Below are 16438 nucleotides of genomic sequence, written 5' to 3'. Positions count from 1 at the left end.
CTCTGTCACTCAGGCTGGAGTGCAGTGGTGCAATCTCAGCTCACTGCAACCTCCACCTCCCAGGTTCAAGTGATTCTCCTGCCTCAACCTCCTGAGTAGCTGGGATTACAGGCACATATCACCACGCCTGGCTCATTTTTCTATTTTTAGTAGAGATGGGGTTTTACAACATTGGCTAGGCTGGTCTAGAACTCCTGACCTCAGGTGATCCGCCTGCCTGGGCCTCCCAAAGTGCTGGGTTACAGGCATGAGCCACGGCACCTGGCTGAGCCACAATTTTCTCGTCAGTCCAATGGTGCATTGGTACAAGAATTAAATGAAACTGCATGAGCCAAGTATACAGTAAGTGCTCAGAAAAATGGGGGCGGATGTTATGGTAACTGTGGTAGGACCAAGGCACTTGGAGAGGCTCAGTCTTGGTGGTCATGTCTGTGGGTTGAGGAAATTCCTTAGGGGCCTCTTATTCCAGGAAGTTTGCTGTCACATACCTCTACCATAGCCATGAGCACTTCAAGGGCTGAAGGTCGCATACACACTGACTTTCCTTCAAGATTTTCTTTATCCACTTCCCAGTAAGGAAGGCAAGATCCTATCGAGACACTTTAGCTTCAGTGGCCTTGGTGTTTGGCTAGAAGGATGGACAGGAGGCTCAGGCAGCCCAGAAAAGCAAAGTAAGAAATGACTTCTTAGAAGGGCTTTTAGTTCTGGACCATGAGGATTGAGTAGCAGCTCTCTGGACAGGATAGCCTGTTGGTAAAGTTGTAGATGACTCAGTTAGGACCAGGCTTGGGTTAGAAAAACTTTTCCAGGCCTGCCTCGGTGGCTCACACCTATAATCCCAGCACTTTGGGAGGCCAAGGCAGGTGGATTACTGGAGGTCAGGAGCTCAAGACCAGCCTGGCCAACACGGCGAAACCCCATCTCTACTAAAAATACAAAAAGTAGCCAGGTATGGTGGCACAGTGCCTGTAGTCCCAGCTACTTGGGAGGCTGAGGCAGGAGAATCGCTTGAACCCGGGAGGCGGAGGTTTCAGTGAGCCGAGATCGCGCCATTGCACTCCAGCCTAGGCAAACAGAGCAAAACTCCGTCTCAAAAAGACAAACAAAAAAAGTTTGTCCCTTTTGTCCCACAGTTTGTCACTAAGAGGTTCCTCCCTACTACTTAAATTCAGAACTCAGAGGCTATGAAATGTAGTTCTTATAATACGTGGTTCTTCCCTTTTTTTTTTTTTTTTTTGAGGCGGAGTCTGGCTCTGTCGCCCAGGCTAGAGTGCAGTGGTGTGATCTCAGCTCGCTGCAAGCTCCGCCTCCTGGGCTCATGCCATTCTCCTGCCTCAGCCTCCCAAGTAGCTGGGACTACAGGCACCCGCCACCACGCCTGGCTAATTTTTTTTTTTTTTTTGAGACAGAGTTTCGCTCTTTTTGTCTGGGCTGGAGTGTAATGGCACGATCTTGGCTCACTGCAACCTCTGCCTCCCGGGTTCAAGCGATTCTCCTGCCTCAGCCTCCCGAGGAGCTGGGATTACCGGCATGCGCCACCACCCCGGCTAATTTTGTATTTTTAGTAGAGTCAGGGTTTCTCCATGTTGGTCAGGCTGGTCTTGAATTCCCGACCTCAGGTGATCCACCTGCCTCGGCCTCCCAAAGTGCTGGGATTACAGGCGTGAGCCACCGTGCCTGGCACGCCCGGCTAATTTTTTTTGCATTTTTAGTAGAGACGGAGTTTCACCGTGTTGGCCAGGCTGGTCTCGAATTCCTGACCTTGTGATCCACCCGTCTCAGCCTCCCAAAGTGCTGGGATTACAGGCGTGAGCCACCGCGCCCGGCCTTGATCTACTGGTTTCTAAGAGGCATAGTCCTATTTTTCCCTGAGCTGGGTCCCTGGTCTCACCAAGATCACCCTTTCTGATTCCTGGAACTTCTCTGAGATCATCGGAGGCTCTTTCATCCTGTCTCTGGCTCCTGTCGGTGGCTTTTATGCCAGAGCAAGAAGTGACTCAAGCAAAGGGTATAGATACAAAATGGCTCACCCTCCATCACCAGGGATGTGACTCTGGCTCAGTGCATGGGTCCACTCACTGAGTGGCCTAGAGGATGGAGAAGGAAGAGTGTGCCCAACCTGTTGCTTCCCTCCACGGACTCAGTTCCTCCTCAGGATGCTTTGAGAAGGCAGCACGGTGTGCTGTTCAGGGCTGCGGGTGAGATGGGATCGGATATGAATTCCAGCTTCACCTCAAACTCATTGTGTGCCCCTCCCTGAGTCCCCGTTTCCTAATATGTAAATGGAGTTAACATTTTTTTTTTTTTTTGAGATGGAGTCTCATTCTGGCACCCAGGCTGGAGTGCAATGATGCGATCTTGGGTCACTGCAACCTCCGCCTCTCGGGTTCAAGCGATTCTCCTGCCCCAGCCTCCCAAGTAGCTGGGATTGCAGGCACGTGTCACCACATCCAGCTAATTTTTGTGTTTTCAGTAGAGACAAGGTTTCACCATGTCGGCCAGGCTGGTCTTGAACTCCCGATCTCTGGTGATCCCTCTGACTCGGCCTCCCTTTGGTGCTGGGATTACAGGTGTGAGCCACTGTGCCTGGCCAAGGGGTTGATAACTTCTATCTCAGAGTGACTGGCCCAAGGTGAATTCTCAATCATGGTCACTTAATTAGAATGCGAACACAAGGCAGCCCCTATAGGACCAGGGCTTGGGTTCAAATCTTGGCCTGGCCACTGCATCGGTGTGTGGTCAAATTCTTTTTTTTTGAGACGGAGTCTTGCTCTGTCACCCAGGCTGAAGTGTGATGGCATGGTCTCGGCTCACTGCAACCTCCACCTCTCGGGTTCAAGCGATCCTCCTGCCTCAGCCTCCTGAGTAGCTGGGATGACAGGTCCCCCCCACTGCGCCCGGCTCATTTTTGTATTTGTAGTAGAGATGGTGTTTCACCATCTTGGCCAGGCTGGTCTCGAACCCCTGACCTTGTGATCCACCCGCCTCAGCCGTGTGTGGTCTCCAACAACGACTCCTCTGTTCACACAAGGAAATGAGATCAGCTCTCCAGGCCCCCACCGACCTCCACCCCGGGGATGAGACTGGACAGGCAGGGGTGCCACAAAGACGCCACAATGGGCCGGGGTCAGACGATCTTCCTTTAATACAAACTCGATATATCTACATACACAGGGGGTGGGAGAACCGCCCGCTGCTTCCGCCGGAATAAACAGTGTTGAAAGTAACCGCAGATCTGCCCTTGTACAAAGAGAAACAGCTCGCTTGCTCAGGGTGGGTAGAGGGGGTCCGTCCTTCTGGTTTTGCTCCCAAACTGCTCCATGGTCCCAGGGGGAAAGGGTCCCTGATGTGGGGCAGCACAGTCACACAGCCCCCGTCCCCGAAGAAGCAGGATCCTCTCCGTCTCCTTGAGGGCGGGAGACGGGGAGACAGCTCAGGCTCTCAGGGCGGGGGGGGGGGGAGGCACTGTCATCTCTCTTTTACAGCAGCGTCTCCCTCCACCGTACCCCATGGGTTTGAACCCAACGCTGCTGGGTCCGAGTTCCCCCATGACCCTACCCTCAGAACTGTATTTGATATGTCTGAAAATTTAATGTATAAAAATGAAACAAAAAGGGGGGGAAAAAAGCCAAAAAAGAAAAAAGGGCATCCCATTCTTCTGTGGGCAAAGCAACTTTCTGATGGTAGAAAAAATAAGAAAAAGAAAAAAAAAAGCAAGCCAAGGTACAGCCGTGGGCCCGGTGTGCACGTTTGCGAACGTAACTATCAATCACACAAGGACGCTTTCTACAGTGAAAAAATAGACTGTCTTTGAACAGAATATGAATAAGCCAAAGTTGTTCTCTTTGAAAGTTGTTGACTGGCAAGTCTTTTGTTTGTTTCTCTTTAAAAAAAAATGGAAAAAAAAATACACTATTTAAAAAAAAAACGAAATGTCACGGGATATAGTTACACTGAGAGTTTTAAAAGAAAGCTGGATTCTGGTCCCAGCCCAGCGTCCCCAGGCTGCAGGGCGGGGAGGAGCCCCCGGGTCCTCCCACCACCGCTGGGGAGGATGAGGGGTCTGTCCGTGGTCTGTGCCCCGCCCTCCTCCGATTGTGGGGAGCACTCCTATTTGCTCACCGTTCCCCCACCCCCCACCCCAGAATCTGGTTTTGGAATTGGAAGGAAAGGAGGAATGTGCCAAGTATTCGAAGGCGGCGGCCGGTGCCAGGGAGGTCGCTGGGGCGGCCGGGGCCAGTGGGGGGCCTGAGGGGCTGATGGTCCCCGGAAACGTTGCAGAAACGCAGCTGCTGCCGCCTCCTGCCCTGCCCACTGGGGGTCCAGGCCTCAGGAGGTCCACCCGGGAAGGGTAGAGGCATCCGGGGCCGGTGGTGTCAGGCCGGGGGGGACCATGGCTTTAGGTTGCATAGTGGTCAAAGCTTCCGAGGTACTCCAGTGCCGCCTGGTAACAGAACTGGTACTCATCCTGGGGAAGCAGAGGTGAACTGTTAGTACCTCCCCTGCTCTAATGCCTCCCAGGGCTCCCTATCGCCCTCAAGAGCAGGCCAAGCTCCTCAGCCCGGTGCGGGTCTCTTGCAGAAGGTCTCTTTGGCCCCCACAGCACTCCCACAATGAAGTGAGCAATGCCACACCTCTGGCCTAACATAGCTACATTCTTCACCTGGAAGGCCCTCTCCTCCCGTCTGCCTGGAGGCACTATTCACCTTTTCATTTTTATTCATTTATTTTGAGACAGTCTCACTGTGTCACCCGGGCTGGAGTGCAGTGGCGCCATCTCGGCTCACTGCAACCTCCACCTCCTGGGTTCAAGCGATTCTCCTGCCTAAGCCTCCTGAGTGGCTGGGATTACAGGCATGCACCACCACACCCAGCTAATTTTTGTATTTTTAGTAGAGACAGGGTTTCACCATGTTGGCTAGGCTGGTCTCGAACCCCTGACCTCAGGTGATCGCCTGCCTTGGCCTCCCAAAGTGTTGGGATTACAGGTGTAAGTTACCACATCCAGCCTCATTTCTATCTTTTTGTAGTGATGGGGTCTTGCTGTGTTGCCTAGGATGGGCTCAAGCGATCCTCCCACCTCAGCTTCCCAAAGTGCTGGGATTATAGGTGTGAGCTGCCATGCCCGGTCCCCCCACTCATCTTTTAAGACATAGCTGCTGCTCAGAACCCCCTCCACTGGAACATTCCCCTTGGAGCTAGGAGTCTGGGCCTCAGTTTCCTCATCTGTACATTGGTTGGACTTGAGGATCAGTGGTTCATGGCAGGGTCCAGGCTGAACCACAGACTTGCTGTGACTTGGGGACCGCAATGAGCCCATCTCTGTCCACTCCAAGGGCTGCTTCTCGGCTCTGACCTTCAGCCGACTGTTGTGTTACGAGGTTTACTGGTCCCCTTCTGGCACAGGAGGGGTCTGTGGACCGTCTACCCACAATGACCCAGAGAGTCCCAGGTGGCTGTACTCATCTCACAGAGAAGGAAACTGGGGCTTAGGGCAGTCAGGGTGTGAGGCCAGGCTGCCTCCTCTCCCTGTCCCGTCTTTACCTCCGTCTGCACCATGGCCGGCCGCTGGGTTCGTAGCATCTTCACCGTCTGAAAGATGTCCACCACGCCTTCGTACCGCATCCGCTCCAGCACAATGCTAAGCGTGATGAAGACGCCTGTCCTGCCCACGCCGGCACTGGTGGAAGTCAAGTGAGCACAACCATTCAGGGGCAGGTGCTGGAGAGCCCTGATCTGACCACCTGATTCCCCGAGGACTCTTAACAGCCCAGACAGGACAGCCTAAGCTTGGGGCTGTCCCTACCAGGCCTCAGTTTCCCCAGCAGGGCCAAAAGCGGGGGCACTCGAGGGAGCTCACCTGCAGTGGACAGAGATGGGGCCGTCCTGACCAAACTGCTCCTTGGTCTTATGCACTTGGCCGATGAAGTCGATGAAACCCTCCCCCGACTTTGGCACACCCTGTTCCGGCCAGTCTGTGAACTGGAACTGCCGGACGGTCCGGGACTGGCCATCCTGGAGTGCAGAGAGCCCAATCTTGTTGTCAGCGTCAGCAGCCGCCATGGGGATTTTTCTCCATCCTCCTTATCCTCACCCCCATTTTTTTTTTTTTTTTGAGACGGAGTTTCGCTCTTGTCACCCAGGCTGGAGTGCAATGGCGTGATCTCGGCTCACTGCAACCTCCGCCTCCAGGGTTCAAGTGATTCTCCCGCCTGAGCCTCCCGATTAGCTGCGATTACAGGCATGAGCCACCATGCCTGGCCCTCACCCCCATTTTTTACACTCTCCGCCATTCATTCACCCTGATAACTTTCCGTCCTTCACAATCCAATGGTACTGCTTTCCACAAGAGATGCGCCAACCTTATCCTCACCACTCCTCGCTACCCAGCTGTTCCTCCCCCCACATTTCCCAAACCCACCACATCCTGTGTGACATCCAGCACCTCCATCCTCCATCCTTCACCATCCAATAGTGCACCCAGCTCCGCCCTTCCCAGCGCCTATTCACCATGATCCTCTGTCATCTTCCACTCTGTGCCATTTCAGGGCCCTACAGCACAACTCCACTCCATCACTGTCCATAGCTCATCACTGATGACTCATCTTCTACAACCCAATAGTGGCATCATCTTTCATCCTCCACCATCCAACACCATCTTCCACCATCCGATAATAGTGCCGTTTCTACCACCCACTGCTGGTAACTCATCTTCTGTTACACAACAGTTCCATCCAACACCATCTTCTACCATCCACCACTGGTAACTCATATTTCACCACCCAAAATCATCCAACACTATCTTCCACAACCTATTGCCATTATCATTCATCCTTTGCCAACCAACGGTGCTGTTTTCCACCATCCACCACTGGTAACTCATTACCTTCTGCCATCCAACAGTTCCACCCAACACCATCATCTTCCATCGTCTACCACCATCCCCTCTTGGTAACTCATCCCTAACCATTCAATGATGGGATCTTCCACTGACTGTCTTCATTCCCCACTACTCAACCATTCCTCTTTCCAGCCTCTTCCTACCACCCAGTGGTGCCATCCAACCACATCATTCTCTGCCATCTTCCATCCTTCACAACTCAATGGCGCCATTTTCCACCATCCATCACTAACAATTCACTCTCTACCATCCAAGGGTACCATCTTCCACTGACATTCTCCACTCCCCATCATCTACCTTGTTCTAATCCCATTCTCCACCATCAAAATGGTGCCATCCAAAATTGTTATCTTCTGCCACCATTTGCCATCCAATGTACCATCTTTCTCTGATGTTTTGCATTTTCCAAAATCTCCTTTCCCAACCTCATCTTCCTTAATCTTGTACCACCCATTGGTTTATACCATTGACTACTGATGGTTTACTGTCTTTTCTTAGTCAAAGTATTTCCCATTGATTTTCTCCACCCCCTGCTGGCCAAACATTCGCCCTCCTCCAATTCTGTCTTTCTCCATCCACCACTGATAAAGCATCATCCTTCACTGACCCAAACTCTACCACATTCCACTGACATTCTCCATCCTGTTATGCAAGTGTTCTTTTCTCCATTTCCAGATTCCAGCCCTCTAAGGGCACCATCTTGCACTGCTCGCAGCACAATGCCCAGTGATTGCTGTTCATTCAGCGGACTTCACCATCCTTTGGCGTCATCTTGGCCAACATTCCCCATCCTCTATCATCCCCTCACTGCATTCTCTACCATCATCGATCTTCCACCGCTAACTTGGATCCTTTGTCACCCAACAGGGCCACCTTCCACTATGAGTCTTCATCTGTTGCCACCTAATACGTGGCCTTTCTCCCTCCACCTGACACTGCAGTCCTTCATTGAGCCAACACCATCCATACCCATCTCTCCTCACCCAACGGTGCCAATCCCCACCATCTGACTCTCCTTGTCCCCCATCTACCACCCATCACCCTCAATTCCTCAAGTCCCTTTCAGCCTTTTAGTATCATCCTCCACAGGTGGCTGCTTCCAGGGGAAAGCCCCATTCATTTCCTTGAATATCATCCCCTGGGACCATGTTCCCTAGTGAGTGGAGACAGTACAGGGTCAGCACAGAGACAAAACCCTCTCTTCCACCTATGTGGCGGTAGGAACAAGTGGCCAACTGGTCAGCTAACATTTCTCCTGATTCCTAGCACTTATCCCTAACCCTCGGCCTTCGCATCCATCACCAAACAGGGCAGCCCTTTCCAGATCACCAAGGCAACAGCCTGTGGGGCCCAGTCTGGCTCCAGCCCTCCCACCAATCTGTCTCTAGACTCACCCGGGCATCTGTGACCTTGAACTCGCGCAGAATATACTGAGGCATGTTGTATTCTGCCATCGGATCTACCACGAAGTACTGGTAGCGGGCAGAGCGCTCGGCCGGCCAGTACTGGTGACACCTCTCCTGCAGAGGGGAGGGTGGCCGTGGTCAGTGCTGTCTGAGCCACAGTCGGGCCCTCGCCCTTCCCCGCCGTGGTCCCTGGCTCACCCGGCCCATCTCCCGCAGCTTGGTCAGCATCACCACGATGGTCGAATTGTTCTCCCACAGCATGCGCCAGAAGTCTTCCGTGGTCTCCGCCAGCGGCCCCTGTGTTGCGATGTAGGCCTTTTGCTGCCTGCAGGCATGGGGTGTGTGAGCCCAGGGCCGGCGGGGAGACCCAGCACGGTCCTCACCTGATGCTGCCCCGGGAGGGTCAGGACCAAGCCGGCAACAGCTACACCTCCCACCCCCACTGCCTGCCAGGAATGGATGCCGGGTGCACCATGTCCCCTCCCGGTGATCCCATTTTGCATGCGGGGAAGCCACCGGCCTCGTAACAAATTCATAATCCCTTGACAAAGCTGTGGGACTGTCCACTAACCTCTCCTGATTTCTTCCCTCCACCTCCTTCAAGGGCCACTGCCCTACTTTTAGCTGCGTGCATGGGCCCGGCTCTCAGCTCCGGGCCCTCGCACGTGTGGCACCCTCTGCCCGGAACGCCCTCCCCTCTGTTGCCAGGATTTCTCAATCTCAGTGCTATTGACATTTGGCACTGGATTGTTCTCTGGGACAAGCAGTCCTGTGTACTGTAGGATGCTGGTCCCCCCAGTCAGTGCCGGTAGTAGTAATCATGACAATAAGAAATATCCCCAGGGTGTCAGAATTACCCCAGTGGAGAACCACTGGTATAGAGGAACAGATGGAATCACATTATGGACAGCAGCCATCGGTTAAATATACATCTAAAGATGTATATTTAAACAGCTCAGGACTGCCAGTATCTCTCCAGCTCTGTCTCCCACAAGACTGGAGGCCTCTTGAAAGCAGAGATGGGGTCCTTCTGGGGCCCTGAGGTGAGAACGGCGTGACACCTACCTGTAGCCATCAATGAAGCTGGCGTTGATGTAGTCAGAGCCCTCCACACCCCGGATGGGCTGCAGACAGACCCGTGTACTCTCATAGGGCATGATGTTCACCAGGCGGTTCTTGAACTTGTTACAAGGCAGATTGGCACTGATGAAGCGTGACGTGTGGGCCTTGGAGTTGGCCAGCCGCTGTGGGGAGGAGGAGGTCAAGAGCCACCCTTAGGATGAGGAAGGCTATGCTTTCAGCTGGAGCACCAATGGTGAACAGTAGGTAGGGGCGCCCTGCCGCCACCTTCTAGTCCCCATTGCTCGGGGCGAGCCTGATTTTCGGCTCTTTGGGCCTCCTCCCCACCCTGCCCATGGCAGCCTCCACCCCGCTGGCACCTTGAACTCGAGTTCCATGCCAGTGACGTGCTCGCCAGGCTCCACCTGGGCCAGCTTCTGGATGTAGGCATAGAGGCTGCGTGCTGGTACTTCTGTGTTGCCACAGCCCACGGCCTCCAGCAGGGCCTCGTGGATGAAGCTGTACTGGTCCTCCGTCTGCACCATGTAGTTGCGCTGCGACCTCATGAGCGTCACGTGGCCATAGACGTCGACTGTCTTCTCTGGCTTGATCCGCTCAAGCATGGCGTCGATGACGATAAAGCAGCCTGTACGGCCCACACCAGCACTGCGGGGACAGCCACGTGGAGTTCAGGGGCTGCTGGGCTGCCGGGGCCAGGGGAAGCGGATGGGGCAGAGTGGGGTGGACGTACCTGCAGTGAACCACGATGGGGCCGGCATCTGGTGGGTTGCAGGTCTTGACTCTCCGCAGGAAAGCCAGGAAGGGCGTTGGGTATTCAGGCACGCCGTGGTCTGGCCACGCCGTAAACTGGAACTGGCGGACCTCGCGTTTCTCACTGGAGCCATTCTGGGGACCACAAGGATGTCACCTGTCACTCTGGCTCACCCTGCCGCCCATGTGCTGAAAATGCCCAAATGGCTGGGCGCGGTGGCTCATGCCTGTAATCCCAGCACTTTGGGAGGCTGAGGTGGGTGGATTATCTGAGGTCAAGAGTTCAAGACCACCCTGACCAACACGGTGAAACCCTGTCTCTACTAAAAATACAAAATTAGCCGGGCGTGGTGGTGCATGCCTGGAATCCCAGCTACTCGGGAGGTTGAGGCAGGAGAATCGTTTGAACCCAGGAGGTGGACATTGCACCATTGCACCCCAGCCTGGGCAACAAGAGCGAAACTCTGTCTAAAAAAAGATGCCCATGTCTGCACCTCCCAGTCTCCATGTCCCTAAGTGCCTGACTTGGGCTCTAGCCGCCCCTGGACGTTTCCAAGTAGAGTCTTGTGTACTCTTCACACACAACATGGTCAACTGTATCTGGCCTTCGTCCCAAACCTGCTCCCCCATCTTAGCTGAAGGTGGCTCCAAATGGCTCCAACCTTCTGGGCACTCTGGCCACAGACTGAGAGTCACCCTTAACTCTCCCCTCTCGCATCTAACACCTCACCCAGGACTGTCGCCTCTGCCTTCAAAGTCTATCCCGATCCACCTGCTCCTCTTCTCCATGGAGGCCAACCTGGTCTAGAACTGTCACCACCCTCTTTGCCCCAGACCTTGGCTCCCACCCAAGCCCCCCAGTCTGTCCTCCCTGCAGCAGCCAGAGGGCACCTGAGTGCCTGAGTCAGATCTGGTCCCTCCTCTGCCCACAGCCCTCCATGGCTCCTGCCTCCCACATGGTCGAAGCCCAAGTCTTCCCCAAGGCCCACAGGATCCTGCACGACCTGCCCTGTCCCCTCCCTGCTCTCCCCGCTGTTCCTCTAACATGCCAGGCACGGTCCTGCCCCAGGGCCTCTGCATAGGCTACACTCTCTTACCTGAAATGCTCTTCCCCCACATTTCCCTATCATACCCTCTTCCAGGTCCCAGACACTGTTTTTCTCCTCTATTTTTCTCCTTCAACACGTAAACTTTCTTGACGTTTCATAGTCGTGGTCTGTGTCTTGTATACTAGACTGTTAAGCCCCCAAGGGCAGAACGTTTTGTCTGTTTAGGTCCCTGTTGTGTGCTTGTGTCCAGGTTAGCGAATGAGACATAACACGTGCTTAATGTGTGTGACTGAACCAAGAATTCTCACTCACTCTTGTCCGTGTACTCAGTTTTCTGGTACTTAGATCAAGCAGGTGCCTGACGGTGCAATGACCTGGCTGGGTGTTGGGGATACATCATGGTGCCAGTAGCGCCTTCCCTCCCCATTATAACAATAACAAATGACCCCTGGATGGCAGAATTGTCCTAATTCAGAACCACAGATGGAGAAAAACAGATGGAACCACACTATGGACAGCAGCCGTCAGTTAAACACGTATCTAGAAGATCTTCTCCATCCCAGCCCTGACTTCGCAGGGCTGCCAGTATCTGTCCATCTCTGTCTGGACACTCCTTGAAGGCAGGGCTGGGGCCCTGCTGAGGCCCCATCATAGGCTCAAGCTGGGTGAGGCCAGAGGACAGTAGGCAAAGAGGATCTTGGGCATGAATAAAGGCAAGAGGAAATCAGGCTCATTGCTGAGTTGGGCTCTGCTGGTTTTGTCCTCCTGCCATGAGTGGAAAAAGCAGTGTCCTCTCTGAGCCTCAGTTTCCCCTTCCATGGAAGTGGGTTCCATGAGAATGAAATCAGTTTGGGTAGACACACTCGGCTTTCTCTCTGTCCTATGGGGAGTGCCCTGGGTAGAAGCTGGGGCCCTCTGCCTCCCTTCCAACACATTCCTCCACCTTCAGCCCCCAGCCCGGGCCTCACCTTGTGCAGAGAGAATGTTCTGACGCAGAACGTGGCCAGCTCGATGGTGTCTAGCAACGTGACCTGGATGAAGCCGTAGGTCTCCGTGCCTCTGTTGGGCCAGTACTGATCACACTTGATCTAGACCGGGCAAGAAAATAGGCATCAGCAAGGGCCAGGCTGGCCGGTGAGGGCTTGAGGGCTGTGGGGTCCAAGGCTCACCCGTGACTTCTCCTCCAGACGCGTCATCATGACGATGGTGGCCGACCGCTGCTCCCACACCATACGCCAGAAGTCCCCAAAGGTCTCGGGCAGCGGCCCCTGTGTGGCAATGTACGCGTTCTGACGCCGGTAGCCATCCACGTAATTGGCATTGATGTAATCACTACCCACGATGCCTGTAGCCGGGGCGAGAGGCCAGGGATCTGTGGGGGCTGTCTTGCCAGGTTGGCTCTGTCTGGCCAACCACTTCCTGGAAGTTCACTCTGACTGCTCCCAGATTGTCCCCGAGGTGACCATGGGACCTGTACTTCACAGTTTCTCCCTGTCAGTGCTATCACCATTTGGGGCCAGATTGCTCTCTGTGGTGGGGCCGTTCTGGGCCCTCCACCCACTCTGTGCCAGCAACATTTCTTCCCCCCAAGATGTGACAATCAAAGATGTCCCTGGACACTGCCAAATGTCCCCTGGGCAGCAGAACTGCTCTGATTGATCACAACTGATGCAGAAGGAAAGATGAAGCCATGTTAGAGACAGCAGCCATCAGTTAAATACATATCTAATAGAGAGAGCAGCCATCAGTTAAATACGTATCTAAAGATGCCCAGTGGCCTCCAGCTGGAGCTGGACCAGGTCTATGACCAGAATCAGGCCTCAGTGGCCAAGGGGAGACATGGGATCTAGCACTCTCTGTGCAGTGGGGAAGGGCAGGTTAAGACCAGGGGTCTCTGAGCTACCTTCAATGGGCTGGAGGATGACGCGGGAGTGGTCATAGGCGATGACGTTGGCGTACCGGTTCTTCGGCTTGTTCACTTCCAGGTTGGAATGTTCCCATGTGAACTGCTGTCCAGGGTCGATGGACTGGAGAGGAAGGGGAGGGCGTGGGTGTCAGGGTAGGTGCCTGTGAGGCCAAGGTGATGAGGGCGGGAGGTGGAGGGCGGGCTCACCTCATACTCCTGGGAGAGCTTGAGGCTGTCGTTGGCCTTGAGCCGCTCCGTGTGCTCTGCCATGTCTGCGATGGGGATTGGCGGGTGGCTAAGCATACCTACAGGATGGAGCAGACCCCGCCGGGGTTGGTCACTGGGGGGCCAGCCAGGGACTGGGGGAAGGGGGTGCTCTACGTGTGAGTCTGCGATGGGCGAGCTGCGGTTAGAAGGGCGTGGCTGGGGTGGGGCTTGCAGGAGGGGAAGACTCAGGGTGGCTCACGAAGGGGCTGGGACCCCAGGCCTAGGGGACTCTAAAGGCAGCAGGTTTGAGGCCGCTGCTCGGGGCAGAGTCTGATACCCCCTGGAGGGGCCTGGATCACAGTGTTGGCACATCCTGCTTCCTTCTGACCAGGCTGGGGGTGCAGGGGCTGGCAGAAGGGTCACCCCGGAGACGTCAAGCTCCCAGTGCCTTGAGCCAAGAAGCAAGTCTGTGGCACAGAAATTAAACGGCAGATGCAGCTGGCTGGGCTTTGGAAATACTGTCCTTGGGTGGGCGACTGACACCCCTTACTGTCCCTCTGGGATCAGAGGCACTAAATCCTCTTCCAGGTAGAGGCGAGGGACTGGAGAGGGGTAACAGTATGTGTGCGCGTATGTGAGGGGAGTGAGGGGCCCCCACCTGTCCCTGTGCTTGTTTGGGGCAGGAGCAGGTGCAAGAAGGCCCTGGCCTGAGAGCTCTTATCCTTTCAAGCTCCCCCTGGATGGCTGCTGGAGGTGCTGGGTGTGGGCTCAATTCTCCCTTCCCGATATCTGGGTCTGCAGAACTCTGACCTCTCCTGGGACCTGTGTACCGGATGTTCAGCTCTCAGGTGGTTTCCAGGCCAATTGGTAACATCTGATGGTCTGAGCCTCTCATGTGTCCCCAGCTGCCCTGGGTGCCCCCCAAGAGCTCACATCTAAGGGGCCTGCCTGGCACGTGGGCACATCCTGGGTACATACATGCCTCACCCACATCCCTGACACACACATACACACCACACACACAGCAGTAACACACAGCCACCTAAGGGCCCAATGGACCAACCCCCTGCCCTCTTCCAGGAGCCAGCACAGGACAGGTGGGCAAGGGCCGGCGGTGGGTGGGCGCGTGGACAGAGACAGGAGGTAGGATGGAGAAACCAAAGAGGAAACGAACAGGGGGGCGCGAAAGGAAGCCAAAAACAGACACAGAAACTAACTTTCAAAGTGAAACCCCGGCTCCCTGAGGGGGCTCCTGAGGCCTGAATCTGCAAACAGCAAACAATAAATAAATGAAAACATGCGGGGGTGGGGGTTCCACCTCTGCCTCCCCCACCCCTCACTGGCTGGCAGATGCAAAGGGCAGAGCAATGCGGACAACGTGGGGGACGTACAGCCACCTGGACCTCCACCTGTGGACTCACGATAGCTGCTAACTGTGTACCCCTCTGGCTGGACACCAGTCAGTCCTGGTCTTGACCCGTCACTCTGGAAGGACTCCAAAGTGCTAGGTTCTTCTGTCTACAAATCCCCTCCCCCAGACCGGCCTGGCCTTGGGTCCCCTCTGTTGAGGTCAGCAGAGGAAGGAGGATGCAGGATGGTGAAGGAGAAGCTGGGGGAGCAGGGAAAGGACATATGAGCCCATGCCATGAGCTTCAAGGAGGACAGCAGCCATCAGTTAAATGCACATGTGGAAAATCCTTATTTGGATGGAAACAGAACAGACATAAGCTAGTCCAGAGACAGAAATGAAACGGGAGCACATTAGCAGCGAATTATGAAACTCTTCATGATCCCTTTACAAGACTGCAGCCATCAGTTACATGCACATTTAAAATCCTCATTTGGCTGAAAAACCAAAGCAACATGAATCAGTACAGAGGTAAGAAAGGGAAGAGAATACACGAGGGATGATACATGAGGCCCTGTATGATCCCTTTATGAGGACGGCAGTCATCAGTTACATACGAATGGTCAAACTCATTTGGATGAAAACAGAAGTGACACAAGCCAGTCCAGAGACAAGAAGAAGAAAGTACATCAGGAATGGCATGTGAGGCTGTGCATGAGGCTTTAAGGAGGACTAAAGACATCAGTTAAATACAAATGTTTAAAATCTCCGTTTGGTTGGAAAATAGAGTTGATATGAACCAGTTCAGAGATAGGAAGTGGAGACTGGTACAGTCGGAAGGAAAGATGTAACCAGGCTGTGAACCCATAAGGAGAATAGCAGCCATCAGTAAAATGAAAAATTTCTTACTTGGTTAGAAGCAGCTGGCATGAACCCATGAAGAGGGGGGTGATGGTGGAGTTTGTGAATCATACATGGAAATGATCAAGGATAAGACTTTGATTCAGTTCTCCTTGACTGGCAGGTGACTTTATAGGGAACTGTAAAGAGGCATGAGCCCCAGCACCCATGGTGGCAAGAGGTACAAGGCGTGGGGCAGGTATAATTTCTGTACCTTGCTAGGGATATATCCCAAGGGAGTGTGGAAAATGGCTGAGGGCCAACCTTAACTCTCACCACTGAGGAACATTAAAACTAAAGAGATAAACAAGAACAGCTCTTTCTGCCCAAAGAAATGAGGGGTAGTTTTGTGTTTTCTCTGTTTTTTATTTTTAAACATCTTCTTTAGGCTCCTGAAGAGGACAGCAGCCATCAGTTAAATGTTAACTTAAAAAAGGTCTCACTTGGTTGTAAGCAGAACCAACCTATGAGTTCCAAACCCAGATCCATGTAGGGTGGGAGGTATTTGGGAATCAAGAATGTGGCTGCACCAAGCATAGTTCAGAGGGGGCCAAATGAGGGGCCTCCAGGGTGGCAGCTACTGTTTCTCACCAGCTATCTCCCCTGTTGGCGGTATCCCTGGTACCAGGGATAAGTACATACCTGGAGTCTGGAAGTTAATGCGTCTCATTTCCACAGGGTCCTTGGGGTGGTGAGGGGCGAGGTCAGCATTGTTCAGGAGGCATTTGGTGCGAGGTTCTGAGTCCTTGCGTTTACTTTAGGAGAAGCAAGCAGAACAGTCCAGTTAGTACTGGCACATGTTCATGTGTGAACACAGTTCAGGCCCCAGGAATGTGTGGTAGGAAAAGGACTGTATACCCATATGACTGGGGTTTCCAGGACCAAGTACAG

General features: G+C 53.9%; 1 protein-coding gene across 15 annotated transcripts in view; it reads right to left on the bottom strand.

The window, feature by feature from the left end:
- Window positions 1-3120: 3120 nt before the first annotated feature.
- The window catches only part of PTPRS (protein tyrosine phosphatase receptor type S), a 140235-nt gene continuing 126917 nt past the window's right edge, over window positions 3121-16438 (bottom strand). For 10 of the 15 annotated variants that reach the window (XM_033195656.1, XM_033195659.1, XM_033195657.1 and 7 more), the window contains 14 exons: window positions 16190-16302; window positions 14517-14564; window positions 13300-13397; window positions 13090-13213; window positions 12356-12531; window positions 12155-12274; window positions 10118-10272; window positions 9747-10032; window positions 9373-9551; window positions 8506-8632; window positions 8296-8421; window positions 5861-6015; window positions 5545-5680; window positions 3121-4468 (listed from right to left, as the gene is read on the bottom strand). In XM_033195656.1, coding sequence (XP_033051547.1) covers window positions 4400-4468; window positions 5545-5680; window positions 5861-6015; window positions 8296-8421; window positions 8506-8632; window positions 9373-9551; window positions 9747-10032; window positions 10118-10272; window positions 12155-12274; window positions 12356-12531; window positions 13090-13213; window positions 13300-13397; window positions 14517-14564; window positions 16190-16302 — 1912 coding nt within the window. In that variant the 3' untranslated portion in view covers window positions 3121-4399. The remainder of the gene's footprint in view (window positions 4469-5544; window positions 5681-5860; window positions 6016-8295; window positions 8422-8505; window positions 8633-9372; window positions 9552-9746; window positions 10033-10117; window positions 10273-12154; window positions 12275-12355; window positions 12532-13089; window positions 13214-13299; window positions 13398-14516; window positions 14565-16189; window positions 16303-16438) is intronic. The other 5 variants (XM_033195661.1, XM_033195669.1, XM_033195666.1 and 2 more) reach the window with 2 other exon arrangements.

The sequence above is a fragment of the Trachypithecus francoisi genome, unplaced genomic scaffold (assembly GCF_009764315.1).
Source record: "Trachypithecus francoisi isolate TF-2019V2 unplaced genomic scaffold, Tfra_2.0 Lachesis_group5, whole genome shotgun sequence".
In the NCBI taxonomy this organism is placed as follows: Eukaryota; Metazoa; Chordata; class Mammalia; order Primates; family Cercopithecidae; genus Trachypithecus; species Trachypithecus francoisi.
Note: the sequence above shows the minus strand (reverse complement) of the source record. Positions and strands in the feature narration are given on the sequence as shown.